This window comes from Ursus maritimus, unplaced genomic scaffold (genome assembly GCF_017311325.1).
Source record: "Ursus maritimus isolate PB19 unplaced genomic scaffold, ASM1731132v1 scaffold_20, whole genome shotgun sequence".
Classification (NCBI taxonomy): domain Eukaryota; kingdom Metazoa; phylum Chordata; class Mammalia; order Carnivora; family Ursidae; genus Ursus; species Ursus maritimus.
Genome location: NW_024424453.1, coordinates 42080676 through 42095871, shown reverse-complemented (window position 1 = coordinate 42095871; position 15196 = coordinate 42080676). Strand labels below are relative to the sequence as shown.

Here is a 15196-nt window from a genome sequence, read left to right as displayed (position 1 = left end):
CTGAGGGGCACGTGGATGGCCATTAGGTCTGGGAATTGTCCACGTATGGTTTTAATGGAAGCCTTGGGCGTGAAAGAAATTATCCAAGGAGAGAGTGAAGAGTGAGAAGAAAAACGTCATTTAACACATGGATGAAAGGAAAAAGCACCATTTTATGGGAACTGAGAGGACCGAAGGGACTACCTTTTTTAATATTGCAACCTGCCTCCCCCTATCCACTCCGGACCTCCTTTATCCTAATCCAAGTTTTCTATTTCCTATAGCATTTATCACCTACTACAATACTATGTAATGTAATTTACTTTTTGATAGTTGTGTTGTGCTTTATATCTTCCCTGCCACCTGTTTCTTACTGGAAGGTAAGCTCCGTGAGGACAAGTGCCTTTGTTGATACATTCTAAGCAGGTAGACCAGTGCCTGGTACTTTGGAGGTTTATTGAATGAATGAATGAATGAATGAATGAATGAAAAAAATAATGTCTCAACAAGTAAGTTTCAGTTGATAGTGTCAAAAATTTCAGGGAAGTCACTTAAAATAAGTGAGGCAATTAGTAATCCACTGGTGCTCTAAGGAGGAGCCCTGCCAATGGCAAGGTAGGAATAGATGCTGGACTAGATTTGAATGATGGATGGTGGGTAAGGAAGTGGAGAGGGAAAACAGGAATCCCTCTTTCAAAAGACTTTGCTTTGAAATGAAGGAAAAGGTGGTAGTTACAGGAAGACTTGGGGTCAAGGATGGATTTTACATTATTTGTTTTTGTTGTTTTTAATGGATGAGACTCATAGGGCAATGGCAGAACATGGTCTGTTTCCAAGAAGTGGTGAAGGATCACCTTTCTGTTAGGGGAAGGTCACTCGAGTGGTTGTAGAGAGGGTGGCCTAGAGCAGGAGAGACTAGGCTCAAGGACTAGGCTCAGCTGGGCCACTGCTGTCAGAGAGGATGGGAGTGCTGTTATCTCTGACTGTGCCCTCGGTCTCTTCTCCTTTGGCTGTCATTGACCACCATTCCTTCCCCTCTGCCCTGCTCTTCTACTTCAACTCCCTGGAATGCCTTCTGAGATTAGCAGTCTCCTCTTAGTGTCTCCTCTGAAACTTCACCTCCTGACTTTAGGTGAAAACTAGTTGTTCTCTGAAGGTCCTGTGATAGTGTTTGGAGATGGGCCTTTGTGAAGTAATTAGGTTTAGATGAGATCAGGAAGATGGGGCCCTCATGACGGAATCAGTGCTCTTACAAGAAGACCAGTCACCCCCCAGCACAGTCCTCCCTCCACCCCCCACCCCCATCCATGTGAGGATACAGCAGGAAAGTGGCCATCTGCAGGCCAGGAAGAGGGCCCTTACCGCAGAACAGAATTGGCTAGTACCTTGATTTTAGACTTCCCAGCTTTCTGAATTGTGAGAAATAAATTCCTGTTTATTCTTGCTTAAGACATTCCATCTATCGTCTTTTGTTATGGTACCTCAAACTGACTAATACACTATTTAATTTAATTGTCCCATGTTTGGTCACTGGGAGCTCTTTAGGTTGTGTTCTGTGCCCCTTTGACATAACCTCATCATTATAAGTTTTTTTTTTTTTCTTTTGAACACTAACTTCCTGGCAATACAAGATGCTCCAGGCTCATTTGGTACATATCCTGCCCCCAGTCCTAGAATCAAGCATTTCTCCAAGGAGTCCTGATTCTTTTTGTTAGAGAATGGTATTAAAAACCAAGATCTGGGGGCACCTGGGTGGCTCAGTTAGTTAAGCGTATGACTCTTGATTTCAGCTCTGGTCATGACCTCGGAGTTGTGACATGGAGTCCCATGTTGGGTTCTTCTCTGGGCATGGAGTCTGCTTAAGATTCTCTCTCTCTCTCTGTCCCTCTGTCCTTCCCTCCCAACACTCATGTGCTCTTTCTCTCTCTTTCTCTATCAAAAAGAAAGAAAGAGAACGAACAAACAAACTAAGATCTGGAGCTAAGAGTGCTTGTTGCTACTGGGATGTTGTCATCCCTAGGCCTTTTCAGCTGGCAGAGCAAGGAGATATATGTATATACTAACCTGTGTACATACAGGTATCTATGACTATTTCTATATGCAACCATAGGTATCAATAACAGGCTAAACATGAGTTCATGGTGTTGTCTTCAACTCTATTTTAATACCCTGTGAGTAGAGTGCACCAAACCTACCTCTTTCCTTGCTTATCAATAGGATCCCTCTCCAACAGTGAGAAGTCTGGCTTTTGCCATCTGCTAACTCCAGGATACATATAGAGCAGGATCAGAATTGTTACTCTTTACCCCTAGAGGAAACAACTTTATTTATTGACTAGCGGGTAGTCCTAATGTACGGTACCTTTTGCGTGTCATCTTACTGCTTCCAAAACATGGAGCACTTCACAAATTTGCATGTCATCCTTGTGCAGATGTCAGGCTAATCTTCACTCCATCATTCTAATTTTATTACATGTGCAGAAGTGAGTCCAATAATCAAAACTTTAACAAACATGATAATATGACGACTGCAGGAAAGAATATACTTACCTACGCACAAAACCTTTTAACATCTGTTATCGAATTTCATTTACTTTGGTCTGTTTAAAGGAAGAAAGTGCCTCCTCTAAACTTACATAAATCATCATATTATTGAATTACTTAAGAGTTATCAAAATATTCATATTTTAAAATGTTTTAAGACACATCAAGGTCCACTGTTTTTCTTGTTTACCTCACTTAGTAAATAAGAATCCTTGGCAATTAGCAACTCAATTGTTTTTATATCAGTGAAGGGCTAGTGGTGGCATTTTTAAATCTAAACAAAAAGTTTATCTTTTGAAAAAATTAAATTAAGCATCCTTCCAGCCTCATCTTTCTTCTGTCTTACTTTCACTATCAATTTGTGAATTATGATTTTGTCAAACAGAGGTCATGTGTAGCAGCCCCGTCTCAAAGACTGCTGATTGTGAGTGATGATTACTTATTTGTTAAAATATTTATAATAAATACGCATTGTTCCTTTGCCATCCACTTAACTCTTTACTACCCCTGGCTTCACTTAAAATTTTTTTCCAGCTCTGTTGAGGTGTTATTAACAATTAAAAATTGTATATGGTGAAGGTGTGCAGTGTGATGTTTCAGTGCACTTACACTTTGTGAAATAATTAGTGATGTTTCAGTGTACTTACACTTTGTGAAATAATTAGCGCAGTCAAGCTAAGTAGCTTATCCATCACCTCACATAGTTAACCTCTTTTTAAAATTTTATTTGATTTAACTTCCATTACATTGTTACATCTTTGTGTGTGATAATACTTGTGGTCTACTTTTAGCAAAGTTCATGTATATAATACACTATTATTAACTAGAGTCACCATGTTGTATGTTAGATCAGCACTCATAAAAATAAGTACTGTTTTATTGATGTATAACTGACAGTGGCTGTAAGTTTTACACACTTAATTGTAAATATTTTAATATTTGCCGGAAAAGCCCCAAATTTTGTTTAATATCACCTACGTTATATTTTATCACTAAAAGATTTTAGATGACTGGATCACATAGGAATAACCATTTAAAAAATACAGAATAATGTTTTGTTTGACAAAAAGAAAACCCATTTTATTTTATTATTATTATTTTTTTAAAGATTTTATTTATTTGACAGAGATAGAGACAGCCAGCGAGAGAGGGAACACAGCAGGGGGAGTGGGAGAGGAAGAAGCAGGCTCCCAGCAGAGGAGCCTGATGTGGGGCTCGATCCCAGAACACCGGGATCACGCCCTGGGCCGAAGGCAGACGCTTAACGACTGTGCCACCCAGGCGCCCCAGAAAACCCATTTTAAACTGTGTATGTGTATCCTATTTAACTTCTTTCCTTTAAATGAAACATTGCTAGCTGTAAACCTCTGTATTTTTCTAAATGTGGTTGGGCTCACCTTAAGCAGAGAAATTGGAAAGACAACACATTGTTTTTCAAGGGTTTTCTAAATAATAACCGCAAAACACTTACATGATATTTATAAGTTGTGATTGAATCAGTGACGTTAGCCATATTTCCAAAAGGCTGGGTTCTCCTGAAGGTGAAAAAACATGAGGAGGTTTTGCCATAGAACCCGCATTAGTTTTCCAAGGCTGCCATAACAAAAATACCACAGACTGGGTGGCTTAAATTTATTTTCTCCCAGTTCCAAAGGCTGGAAATCCAAGATCCAAGTGTTGGCCAGTTTAGTTTCCTTTGAGGCCTGTCTGCTTTGGCTTCCAGATGCCAGGACTCCACCTTCTGACTGCATCTTCACATGGTTGTTCCTCTGTGTACCCATGCTCCTGCTCGTGGTGTCTCTTCCTCTTCTCGTAAGGACACCAGTCATGATTGGATCAGGGCCCATCCTAGTGGCATCATCTTAACTTAATCATCTCATACCGAACTTACTTTAACATATGGTCACATTCTGAAGTAGTGGGATGGGGACTTCAACATATGAATTTTGGGGGGACGCAATTCAGACCATAACAGAACGTTTTGTTGTGGCTTCTAGAAATCAGACTCTGTGTTCTGTTTGTCATTGCTTTTAGCTATAATGATATAATTCTTACCTTAGAGGATAGTAGAAGCTTATCCCAGAAGAAAAGTGATAGTTGGCAACTGTGTTGTTTGTGTTTAAGTTCCCTTTCTTATTCTTTTTCAGAGAAGTAATTCTTGGTCTTTTTTTCAGGACTTATGCCCAGCTTTGAAAATCTGATGAGAGCTATTATATCAGTTAACTTTGACAAACTGCCTCAAAACTTAGTGGCTTAAAACAGTAAACTTTTTTTTTGTTTTTTGTTTTTTTTTAATCAATACACTGTGTGTTGGCAAACTGGCCCGGTCCCAGTGAAGATTGCTGATCAGAGTATTGGCTGGGCTCGGTAGGCATTGTGGTCACCTGGTTTCCAATGGCTTCACTTACAGGTCTTATGGTTGAGTCTCTATGGGTAGTGATGGTAGAGGTAATTGGGCCATATGTTATCATCACCCAGTAGGCAGACCTGGGCTGACTCACTTGGCTGTGTTCATAGGGTTTTTAAGAGCAGGAAAGAAGAGCAAGCCTCAAAGAGTAAGTACTTTCTAAGTCTCTCCTTGTATCACTTTTGCTGGTATCTTCTTGGCCAAAGTAAGTCATAACAAGTCCAGATTCAAGGGGTAGAGAAATAGACTTTTTCCTTTAATGGAAGCTGCAAAGCCACGTGCAAAGGGGCACGCCTGTGGGAATAAGAGGAGTTTGTGGTCTCCAGTGAGAAAGAGGAGGAGGTGAAATGACGAGAACAATCAACTGAGTAAACTCTGTTCTTACAAGTGTTTTCCCCCAGGTTGAGTAATTATTTTTTCAGAAGAAATGAAGGCTCTTCTCCAAAGAAATACAGATGCTGGCTGTTGAGAGTGAAAGCATACCAGGAACAGGAAATGGAAAAAGGGCCTGAGGGGAAGTGGGTAGAACACTCATAGCATCTGCTTCATGAGCTTTTGGAAATATGAAACAAATCCTCTGAGTTCTTTGTAGATTAAAACCTGAGAAATTTGCCTGTGGGGGACCAAAGACGACATTATTTTTTTTTTTTCTGTTGAGGACATTATTTCTTGTTAAGGCATTTTTTAATGTGAATATTTTTTAATGTTGACCAGGTGACAATAGGAGACACTTTTTATGCAGTTAGAAAGACCAGAACTCTGGAAATTTCATTCCCAATTCCCACATTGCCATCTTATTGAGCTCAAAATATCAAAAATGAAAATGCTCAACTGAGAGACCTAGAAATCATACTTTCCTCTGCAAGCATATAATGTAAATCTAAAACCAGGAATTCTTCATAATCTCACAAAAATAACAACTCCTTGATTATTCTTAATAGTCAACATTGATTTATGTCTACTCTGATTGTTCTAATATCAATTTGTCAGTGTCTTTATACCTCAATCCACCATCAAAGTTAACCCTTAATCCCCACTCTATTTATGTAGAGGGCTGAGCACAATCCTAAATACATATCATAGAACTGAATTGCTAAGCTACTTAATTTAGGATGTGTGGGTATTAAATGCTTTCAACCCTGTGCTGAGTTTTGTTCTACAAATATGATAGAGGAAGCTTCTATTACTCCAAAATATCCAGGGGAACTGCACTTGCCTGCACATTAAAAAAAAAAAAGTCAAACCCATAAATTCTCACGGCTTAAGTTTGTTTAAAAGCTGACAGCATCCACGTCCAGATTGGAAAGGCAATTTCAGAAGACATGAACGTGATGGATGCTGTAATTTTATGCAGCATATTTAAATATAGTCTTCTTCTGCTTTATAGGCTAGAGTTGAGTAGCAAAGGGAGTGGACTGTATCAGTCAGTTTTTCCCATAATAATGCTGATGAACAAATCACAAAAATTTTGGTGGTGTTTACTGTTAGACTCACAGGTCTGGGTCTTCTGGGCAAGTTCTCCCTCAGGGTGTAGGTTTATGCATTGTCTCGGTTGGACCTACTCCACATATCTTCTGCTGGACCCAGGCTGGTGGGCTAGAAGTCACTGGGAAATGTTCTTCTCTTGGTAATGGATAGAATCTCCTAGAAGGACAAATGAAAGCACAATGTTTGTTAAGACAAAGGCCCTGGTCTGGTTCACTGTCGTTTCCATATTCCATTGGGCAAAGCAACACAAAACAAAACCAGGGGCAGGGGTGCGTAACAAATACTGCCCACCCAGAGGCCATTGTTAGAGGGAGATGCACAAAATCTCCAGAACAGTAAAGAACTGGGGCCAACAATTCCAGCTACCACAGAGGGGTAATTGTTTCTGGAAATAAAAACTTCTTTGGATACTTAATAGGCAATTTGTATATGGTTCATTGATATTTAGTGCTTAAAATGGAATTGCTTGATTGTGTTTCTTGATTCATCTGAGTCTGGGAGAATTCAAAGATACTTTTTAATATGTTTACTTGAATTAGCGAGGAAGAGTTTAAATTCTTCCTTCTCCTATCTCCAACTATTACTTGAAAATTGGACTCTTTTCCCGTGCTGGTTTCTTCTCCCTTTTTTCGTATCTATTAACACCCTTATTTTAATTCAGCCCTGAGGTACTGACGAGTGAGCCGTACGGGGAGAAGGCTGATGTCTGGGCGGCCGGCTGCATCCTTTATCAGATGGCAACTCTGAATCCTCCCTTCTATAGCACCAACATGCTCTCCCTGGCTACAAAAGTAAGCAGTGTTGGGAGACAAAAGGGTCCTGTGTTGCTAAAAATGCCATTCCTTTTCTTTCTAAATAGAGCATTTGTGATTTTTATAAAACCGTCAATTAAAAGCAGGCACATTGTTTTATTGGCCACATGATCCAATTCACTTTTTCCCCTTTCTTCTAAATATACATCACGTGCTGTGGCACATTCCCCTTATAATTGTCTTCATTTATCCTAGAAAATTATACAAATAAATATATCAAATTACTTTTGGTCTTTTATTTTTAATTGTGGTTTGGACTGCCTACAATCGGCACATTATATTATCCTACACATCATTTATTATGAGTCTGAGGCTAACGTTAACTCAGCCTGAAGAATACAATCTGCGCTCAAGAACTGTTTAATTGATGTTAATTTTTTATTTGTTGGGTTGTTTTTGTTTCTGATTAAAATTTGTGCATGGTTATCATGCTCGTTCAGTAGCTCTCATGTTGTGGCCAAGTATTGTACATATTAATGGGCTCTTTACGTCCATCGCACTAGTCTGTCTGTTTTGCAGATAGTGGAGGCGGTCTATGAACCAGTGCCAGAAGGCATCTACTCTGAGAAAGTGACAGAGACCATCAGCAGGTAATTATTCTCACAATTTCAAACCTGATAGGGATTATCAAGAAATACCTCACATCTCTATGAATTTACCGCGTAAATATTCATGAAGAGGAAGGGCTCCCAAGTAATCCAAACCTAGAACCATATTTGTGCATCAGCAGTAATGGCGACCATCTGGAAGCCACTTCAGTGGGTCCAAGAGGAAGTGGTATATGCACTTGAAATATTATGCAGCCATTAGAGTGATTATTCAGAAGGCTTTGTATCAACCTGTAAAACAAAGATGATAAGAAGCGAAGTAAAGCAAACAGGACGTAAAGCTGTTTGTAACTATGATAAAAACTGTAAATATATGCATGGATGTCAGAAAAGGCTAGACAAGGACATAGGAAACTGAAAAAGGCCATGTTAGATGATAAAATTGCGAGCACTTTTTCATTTCTATTTTTAAATTGATAATGTTATGTTGTATAATAATTTTTCAAAGAAAGAAAGAAATGCTCCAACCATCAATATGGTAGGAGTTTAATGAAAGTCATTTCCTGTTGCATTCGCAAAGTTCTGACCTCCCAGGGCTTGTCCCAGCTGACCTGTCACCCTTCCCTCCCACTTTTCTTTTGCTCCCTCACTGCCAGCCACAGGGAGCTCCCTGCAAGTCCTGGTATGCCCCTGCCTCTGGCCCTCTGGCCTTGCTCTTCCCTTGTCCTGGACTTCCCTTCCCTCTGGTACGTGCATGGCACAGGCCCCCACTTCCTTTGTGTCTCTTCTGTTATTTCCCATCATCAGAGAGCCCTCCCTGATGCCCCTACAGCCTCTCTGCATTCCGGCCCCCTTGCCTGCTTCATAAAACTTGCAGCACCCATCTCCCGACATGTTAGACATTTGTGTGAGCAGACGTGTTTCTTTATTGCCTGTCTTGTCCCCACCAGAAGGAAAACTCTACAAGAGCAGAGGCTTTTCCAGTCTGGCTCGTGGCTCTTCAGTGCCCAGAGCAGTGCCTGGGACAAGATCGACCCTTAACAAATACTGGTTGTATGAATCAATGACTTGTTTTCTGACTGATTGTTATTTCTATACCAATGTATGCTCTTAAGTTGGCTCAAGATTACTTCCCTGCCCCATCAAGCTGAGTTAAATCCTTATTATTTTTATAGAAATCCCAGAGTCACCCCAGATAAAATATCTGTCCATTCTCCTGCCCAATTCCCTTTAAATTTGGTTCTGTATCTATCCCAGCACTTAGCACCACCTCTGATGGAATGTAAGAGATGTATTCCCTTCACTTTCTCCTCCCAGCCCATCGTTTTGCATTAATAGGTACTCCTCACAGTTTGTACGGTTTTATCTTGAATCTTTCCTTGCTCAGCACAACACTGTCCTACAGTTCTAAGGGGCCTAGATCCAGCGGGGGCTGAGTTTCACTAACTGGAGACTCTGAACAAACATTTGACCATTCTTTCTGCATTTCTATTCCCTCATCCAGTAAAAAAGGGATTGTAATAATACCAACCTCATCAGGCTGGTGTGATAATTATACAAAGTAACTATGAAAGTCACTTAGCATAGAATTTGGTGAATGGTAAATCTTAAGCAATATTGGCAATTATCATTGTTAATATTATGGGAAATGAGCTGAAACCCCTTTCTGAATAATCTGAATTCTGCATATATTAGATCGTGCCCAATTGCTAATGAATCCAGGCAAATGTATTTAAATTGCTCATCTCCACAATTTGGTCCTATTCTCTGCTATTTGTTTTCTGGAAAGTGCCTCAAAACTTCAAGAAGTCTCTAGAGATGTCAAGACAAGAATACCAGATCTACTCACTTAATTTCTCCTTTTCATAGGTATTTGAGCACCACAAAGAGCGGGGTAGGGGTGGTACAGAGAAAATGTACAGAGACATTATTCTGATTTTGTGGCACGGGGCAAACAGGACCATAATTTGCTTCTGACAGTCCCCATGGCTATTGGTATCCATGTGTCTTGGGGCTAACAAGTTAGTGGAGGAGTCAGGTACCAACACTACATGGAAAGGTTAAGAACGTCAATAGGTTCTATAATCAGCTGGATTTTATTTTATTTTTTTTTTAAGATTTTATTTATTTATTTGACAGAGATAGAGACAGCCAGCGAGAGAGGGAACACAAGCAGGGAGAGTGGGAGAGGAAGAAGCAGGCTCATAGCAGAGGAGCCTGATGTGGGCCTCGATCCCATAACGCCAGGATCACGCCCTGAGCCGAAGGCAGACGCCCAACCACTGTGCCACCCAGGCGCCCCTGTAATCAGCTGGATTTTAATCCCTATTCTTCCACGCACATCCTTTTCTCATCTGTGATGTATGGGTAGCAATAGTAACTACTCACAGGCTTGTTCTGAAGATTAAATAAGATAATGCTTTGAGTCCTTTTAGCACAGTACCCAGCACTTAGTGAGCCCTCAGTAAAATTAGATATTATTATTAATAATAGTAGTGTTGCTACTTATGGAATTAAGTATATAAAACAAATTATAATAAATTGGATGAAGAATGGTAAAGGGAGCAATGAGAGATTCCAGAAGGACTTGGCCTAGTCTAGGGACTTCGGGAAGTTTCTATGAAGAAAGAACATGTAATCTGAGACCCGAACCACCACTAATTCTCGAATGTAAAGAGTGGAGAAAGCATTTCATAGACCAGCTTAGAGCTTATTAGTTTGAGGAACTAGAAGAAATTGGAGATGTAGCGTGTTAAGTCAGGGAGAGAATAGCCAAAGAATGATTAGGGCCTGGGGAGGCTCATGGGGCCAGATCGACTAGGTCTGATAGGCCACATTGAGGGTTTTGAATTTTTATCTCAAGTACTGAGGAGAAGACTTAAGGTTATTTACAAGTGGGATATAGTGAAAATTTCTTCTATAGCAAAGATCATGCTGGCTGTTCTGTGGAGAATAGAGAGCAGGGAATGGGGGCAGGAGGGGAAGTAGGGCCAGCTGTCCACCAAGACATGATGGTGGCTCTGACTGGAGTGTGGTAGTGTTGATGGAGAGAAGTGGGGCTATTTCCATGGTGGCTTGGAGTTGAGTCAACAATTTTGGGGGTATAAGCATGAAAATGGAATGACACTAAAAATATGAAAACAGTTGGGTTTATTCTGTGGAACTTCAGAAAGTGGAGCCAAGACCACGGAGTGGAGGTCCAAGGGGGCCCATGTCAGCTCGTCATTGGAAGTATGTGTCAGAATTAGAGATACCCAAGTGAGGCAGGCTGCTGGGTGGGTAGTGAGTTCCCTTGTCACCAGAATGGTTAAGAGGATGAATGATCACTATTAGGGGACTCAGGGATTAAATGTTTGTAAGGACACTTTTTTTTTTTTTTTTTTAGATTTTATTTATTTGAGAGAGCACGAGAGAATGATCATGAGCGGGGATTGGGATGGGAGGGGCAGAGGGAAAGGAAGCAGCAGACTCCCCACTGAGCTGGGAGCCCAACTGTGGGGCTGGATCCCAGGACCCTGGGGTCATGACCTGAGGCGAAGGGAGACACTTAACTGACTGGGCCACCCAGGCACCCCAGTAAGGACACTTTTAATTCAAAATAACTAAGATGCCATAATAAGTAAGAACTGACAATTTAATTTTAATTTTATAACTGATTATACATTAAGATGACTGTGCAGTCTATAGCAGACGTGGTTTTCACTTAAGGTTATTCAAGACTCATTGTCTGGGTTCACATCACAAAGTTTTATCTTTAGAAAATTTGACATAAAACCAAATTCAGTCATGAATTTTATGCAATTACATATTTAATTTGCTTTGGATTTTTAATCTTTAAAAATTAAGTTCTAAAAGAATAAATAAGCAAATTCAATTTTCTATATTCTTAGTTTCCTGTTTTCTTCAGAAAATTGATGCAAGGAATACATAAAGGCAAAAGTGGTCTTAATGATCATTTATGACTCAGGGAATCATCAGGCTCAGAGCTGATCACGAGTAACGTGACAGAGCCTTTGAAATGCAAGACAACCATTGATGGGCACGTTCACTAGATTGAATCTTAGTTTCACACTCGGTGTTTCCTGTTGCATGATCTTGCTGCTTCTGCTTTTCCATCTTCTCATTTTCACCCTCTACCTCCTGTCTTGCGTAGAGCACATGCAGTTGTGTGTCTCCTGTGCTGTGTCTTTCCTTTTTCCTGCTCGTTCATGTGGTGAACAAGCACATTCTGTCACTGGAACTTTTCTTTCCTAGCAGGCTTTTACCCTGGGAGAATAACTTAGCAACCCCAAAGAGTTTGGGGCAGAAAATAAATCCATTTTGTTGCTCTGCCCAGTACCAGCATTACTATTTTTACCTTCCAGTACACTGTTCAGAGAATATTGTCTGTTTACTTTCTAAAAATGAAGAACATTTCCTTTTATGCACAAAATCTTCCAATTGCCTTACATTTCTCTCTCTGTGCCTGGTTGCAGAAGCCGTCTGGTGCTCTGTTTCAGAGGCGCTCATGATGACTAGCACAGTTAATGCTTGCAGCTAGTTCTGAGGACAAGTGGATCTTTCCATTTTTCACCCTACCTTTAACTCTTTAGTTTTCTTTTTTTTTTTTTAATTTTCCCCAAAGTAACTTTGACATGTTATATTTTGTAAATTTATGGTGTACAGTGTGTCACTTTGATATATTTATATATTGTAATATGATTGCCAATGAAGCAATATTTATCACATTACATAATTATATTGCAATGTCATTGGCTGTATTCATTATTCAGTGCATTAGATCTCTGTGGCTTATTTACGACTCATTACAAGTTTGTACCCATAGACACTATCATTCTTATCCTCCCCACCCCTCATGTCCTGATAACCACCATTTGTTTTCTATTTTTTTTATAGGTTTGATTTTTCTAGATTCCATATAGGTGTTATCATACAGTACTTGTCTTTCTCTGACTTATCTCGCTTAGCATAAGGTGCTCAAGTTCCATCTATGTTGACAAAAATGGGAATATATCTTCCTTCCTCATGACTGGATAATATCCCATTGTATATATGTACCACCTCTTTTTTATTCATTCATACGAGGATGGGCATTTGGGTTTCCATATCTTGGCTATTGTGAATAATGCTGCGATAAACATGGGAATGCAGATACCTTGTTGAAATTCTGTTTTCTTTGCTTTTGGGTGTATTCCCAGAAGTAGAATTGCTGGGTCATATGGTAGATCTATTTTTTAATTTTTTAAAGGAATCTCCATATTGTTTTTCATAGTGGTTGGACCAATTTACATTCTCATCAACAATGTGTAAGTGTTCCCTTTTCACCACATCCTCACAATCACCTGTTATCTCTTGTCCTTTTGATGATAGCCATCCTAACAGGTGTAAGGTGATAGTTCATTGTGGTTTTTGTTTGCATCTTCTTTTTTTTCTAAGATTTTATTTATTTGAGAGAGATTGAGAGAAGGCTGGAAGGAGAGGGAGAGAGAATCTGAAGCAAACTCCGTGCACAGTGCAGAGACTGACACAGGGCTTGATCTCATGACCCTGAGATCATGACCTGAGCCAAAAACAAGAGTGGGCTACTTAACCGACAGCCACCTAGGTGCCCCTATTTGCATCTCCTTAATGATTAGTGATGTTGAGCACCTTTTCATGTGCCTATTGGCCATTTTGTTGTCCTCTTTGGAAAATATCTAGTTTGGCCCATTTTTAATCAAATTATTTGAGTGTTATTAAGTTGTGCTTAGTTCTTTATATATTTTGGATATTAACCCCTTCTCTGATATGTGGTTTGTAAAAATATTCTCTGCTCTATAGGCTGCTGTTTCATTTCATTAACTGAGTAGCAAAAGCTATGCAGTAGTTTTTGAGTTTGATGTAGTCCCATTCGTTGTTTCTTGCTTTTGTTGTTTGTGCTTTTGGCATCATGTTAAAAAAAATCATTGCCAAGACCAATATCAGAAAGCTTCTTTCTTCCCTTTCTTCTAAGAGTTTTATGATATCAAGTCTTATGTTTAAGTCTCCGAACAATTTTGAGTTAATTTTTGTGGGTGGTGTGAGATAGGGGCCAGTTTCTTTGTTCTGCATATATTTCTTCAGTTTTCCCAGCACCGCTTGTTAAAGAGACTGTCCCCCTGTGTTTGTCCTTGGTTCCATTGTCAAATATTCATTGACTGTATGTGCTGGGATTTAGTTTTGGGCTCTCTATGCTCTTCCATTGGTCTATGGGTCTATTTTTGTGCCAGTGCCATAGTGTTTTTATTAATATGGCTTTGTAATATAGTTTAAAAATCAGGACATGTGATACCTCCAGCTTTATTATTTTTTTCTCAGGGTTGCTTTGGCTATTCAGAGCCTTTGGTGGTTCCACACAAATTTTAGGTTTGTTTCTTCTATTTCTGTGAAGAATGCCTTTGGTATTTTTATTGGGATTGCATTGAATCTGTAGATGGCTTTGGGTGGTATGGCCATTTTAACAATATTTATTCCTCCAAAACATGAACACAAAATGTCTTTCCATTTGTATGTGTCTTCTTCAGTTTCTTTCAGCAAAGTCTTACAGTTTTTGTTGTATAGATCTTTCACTTCTTTGGTTAAATTTATTCCTAAGTATTTTATTATTTTTTGATGCTACTGTGGTTTGGATAGTTTTCTTTACTTCTTTTTCTAATGCTTCATCATTAGTATAAAAGAAGGCTGCTGATTGCCGTAAGTTGATTTTGTAACTTGCCGCTTTCCTGAAATCATTGATTAATTCCAACAGTTTTTTTGATTGACTCTTAGGGATTTTTTATGTGTAAGATTATATCATTAGCAAATAGAGAAATTTTTACTTCTTTCTTCCAAATTTGGATGCCTTTTATTTCTTCGTCTTGCCAGGACTTTTCCAATGCTATACTTAATAGGAATGATGGGAGTGGGCAACCTTGCCTTGCTCGTGATCTCAGAGGAAACCCTTTCAATTTTTCTCCATTGAGTATAATGTGACTTGTGGGTTTCTCATATATGGACTTTTTTATACTGAGATACATTCCTTCTATAACCAATCTGTTAAGGGTTTTTATCATAAAAGGATGTTGTATTTTGTCAAATGCTTTTTCTGTATGTATTGATTTCGTGGGTGTTCAGGGTGGTCTGGTAGATATCCAGCTCAATTCAGGGGACCAGCTAAAAAGTGGTCCCCTACTCCTCCGCCATCTTTTTCAGTCTCCCTCTTTTTCTGTATGTATTGAGATGATCATATAGTTTTAATCTCTCATTTTATTGATGTGACAAATTACATTTATTGATTTGCGTGTGTTGAATCCTCCTATAGCCCAGGGATAAATCCCAGTTGGTCATAGTGCTTAATTCTCTTAATGGATTCTTGAATTTTGTTTCCTAATATTTTGTTGAGAATTTTTACATCTATATTCA

The 15196-nt window shown here is 39.3% G+C and overlaps 1 protein-coding gene and 1 non-coding gene across 2 annotated transcripts in view; one reads left to right on the top strand and one right to left on the bottom strand.

Moving 5' to 3' along the window:
• NEK10 (NIMA related kinase 10) overlaps positions 1 to 15196 on the top strand; it is a 199701-nt gene that overhangs the window by 109205 nt on the left and 75300 nt on the right. The window contains exons 23-24 of the mRNA XM_008709406.1: positions 7079 to 7208; positions 7749 to 7819. Coding sequence (XP_008707628.1) covers positions 7079 to 7208; positions 7749 to 7819 — 201 coding nt within the window. The remainder of the gene's footprint in view (positions 1 to 7078; positions 7209 to 7748; positions 7820 to 15196) is intronic.
• Positions 2366 to 2469, bottom strand: LOC121104317. The gene has a single exon (XR_005836614.1). It is a non-coding gene; the product is annotated as a U6 spliceosomal RNA (small nuclear RNA).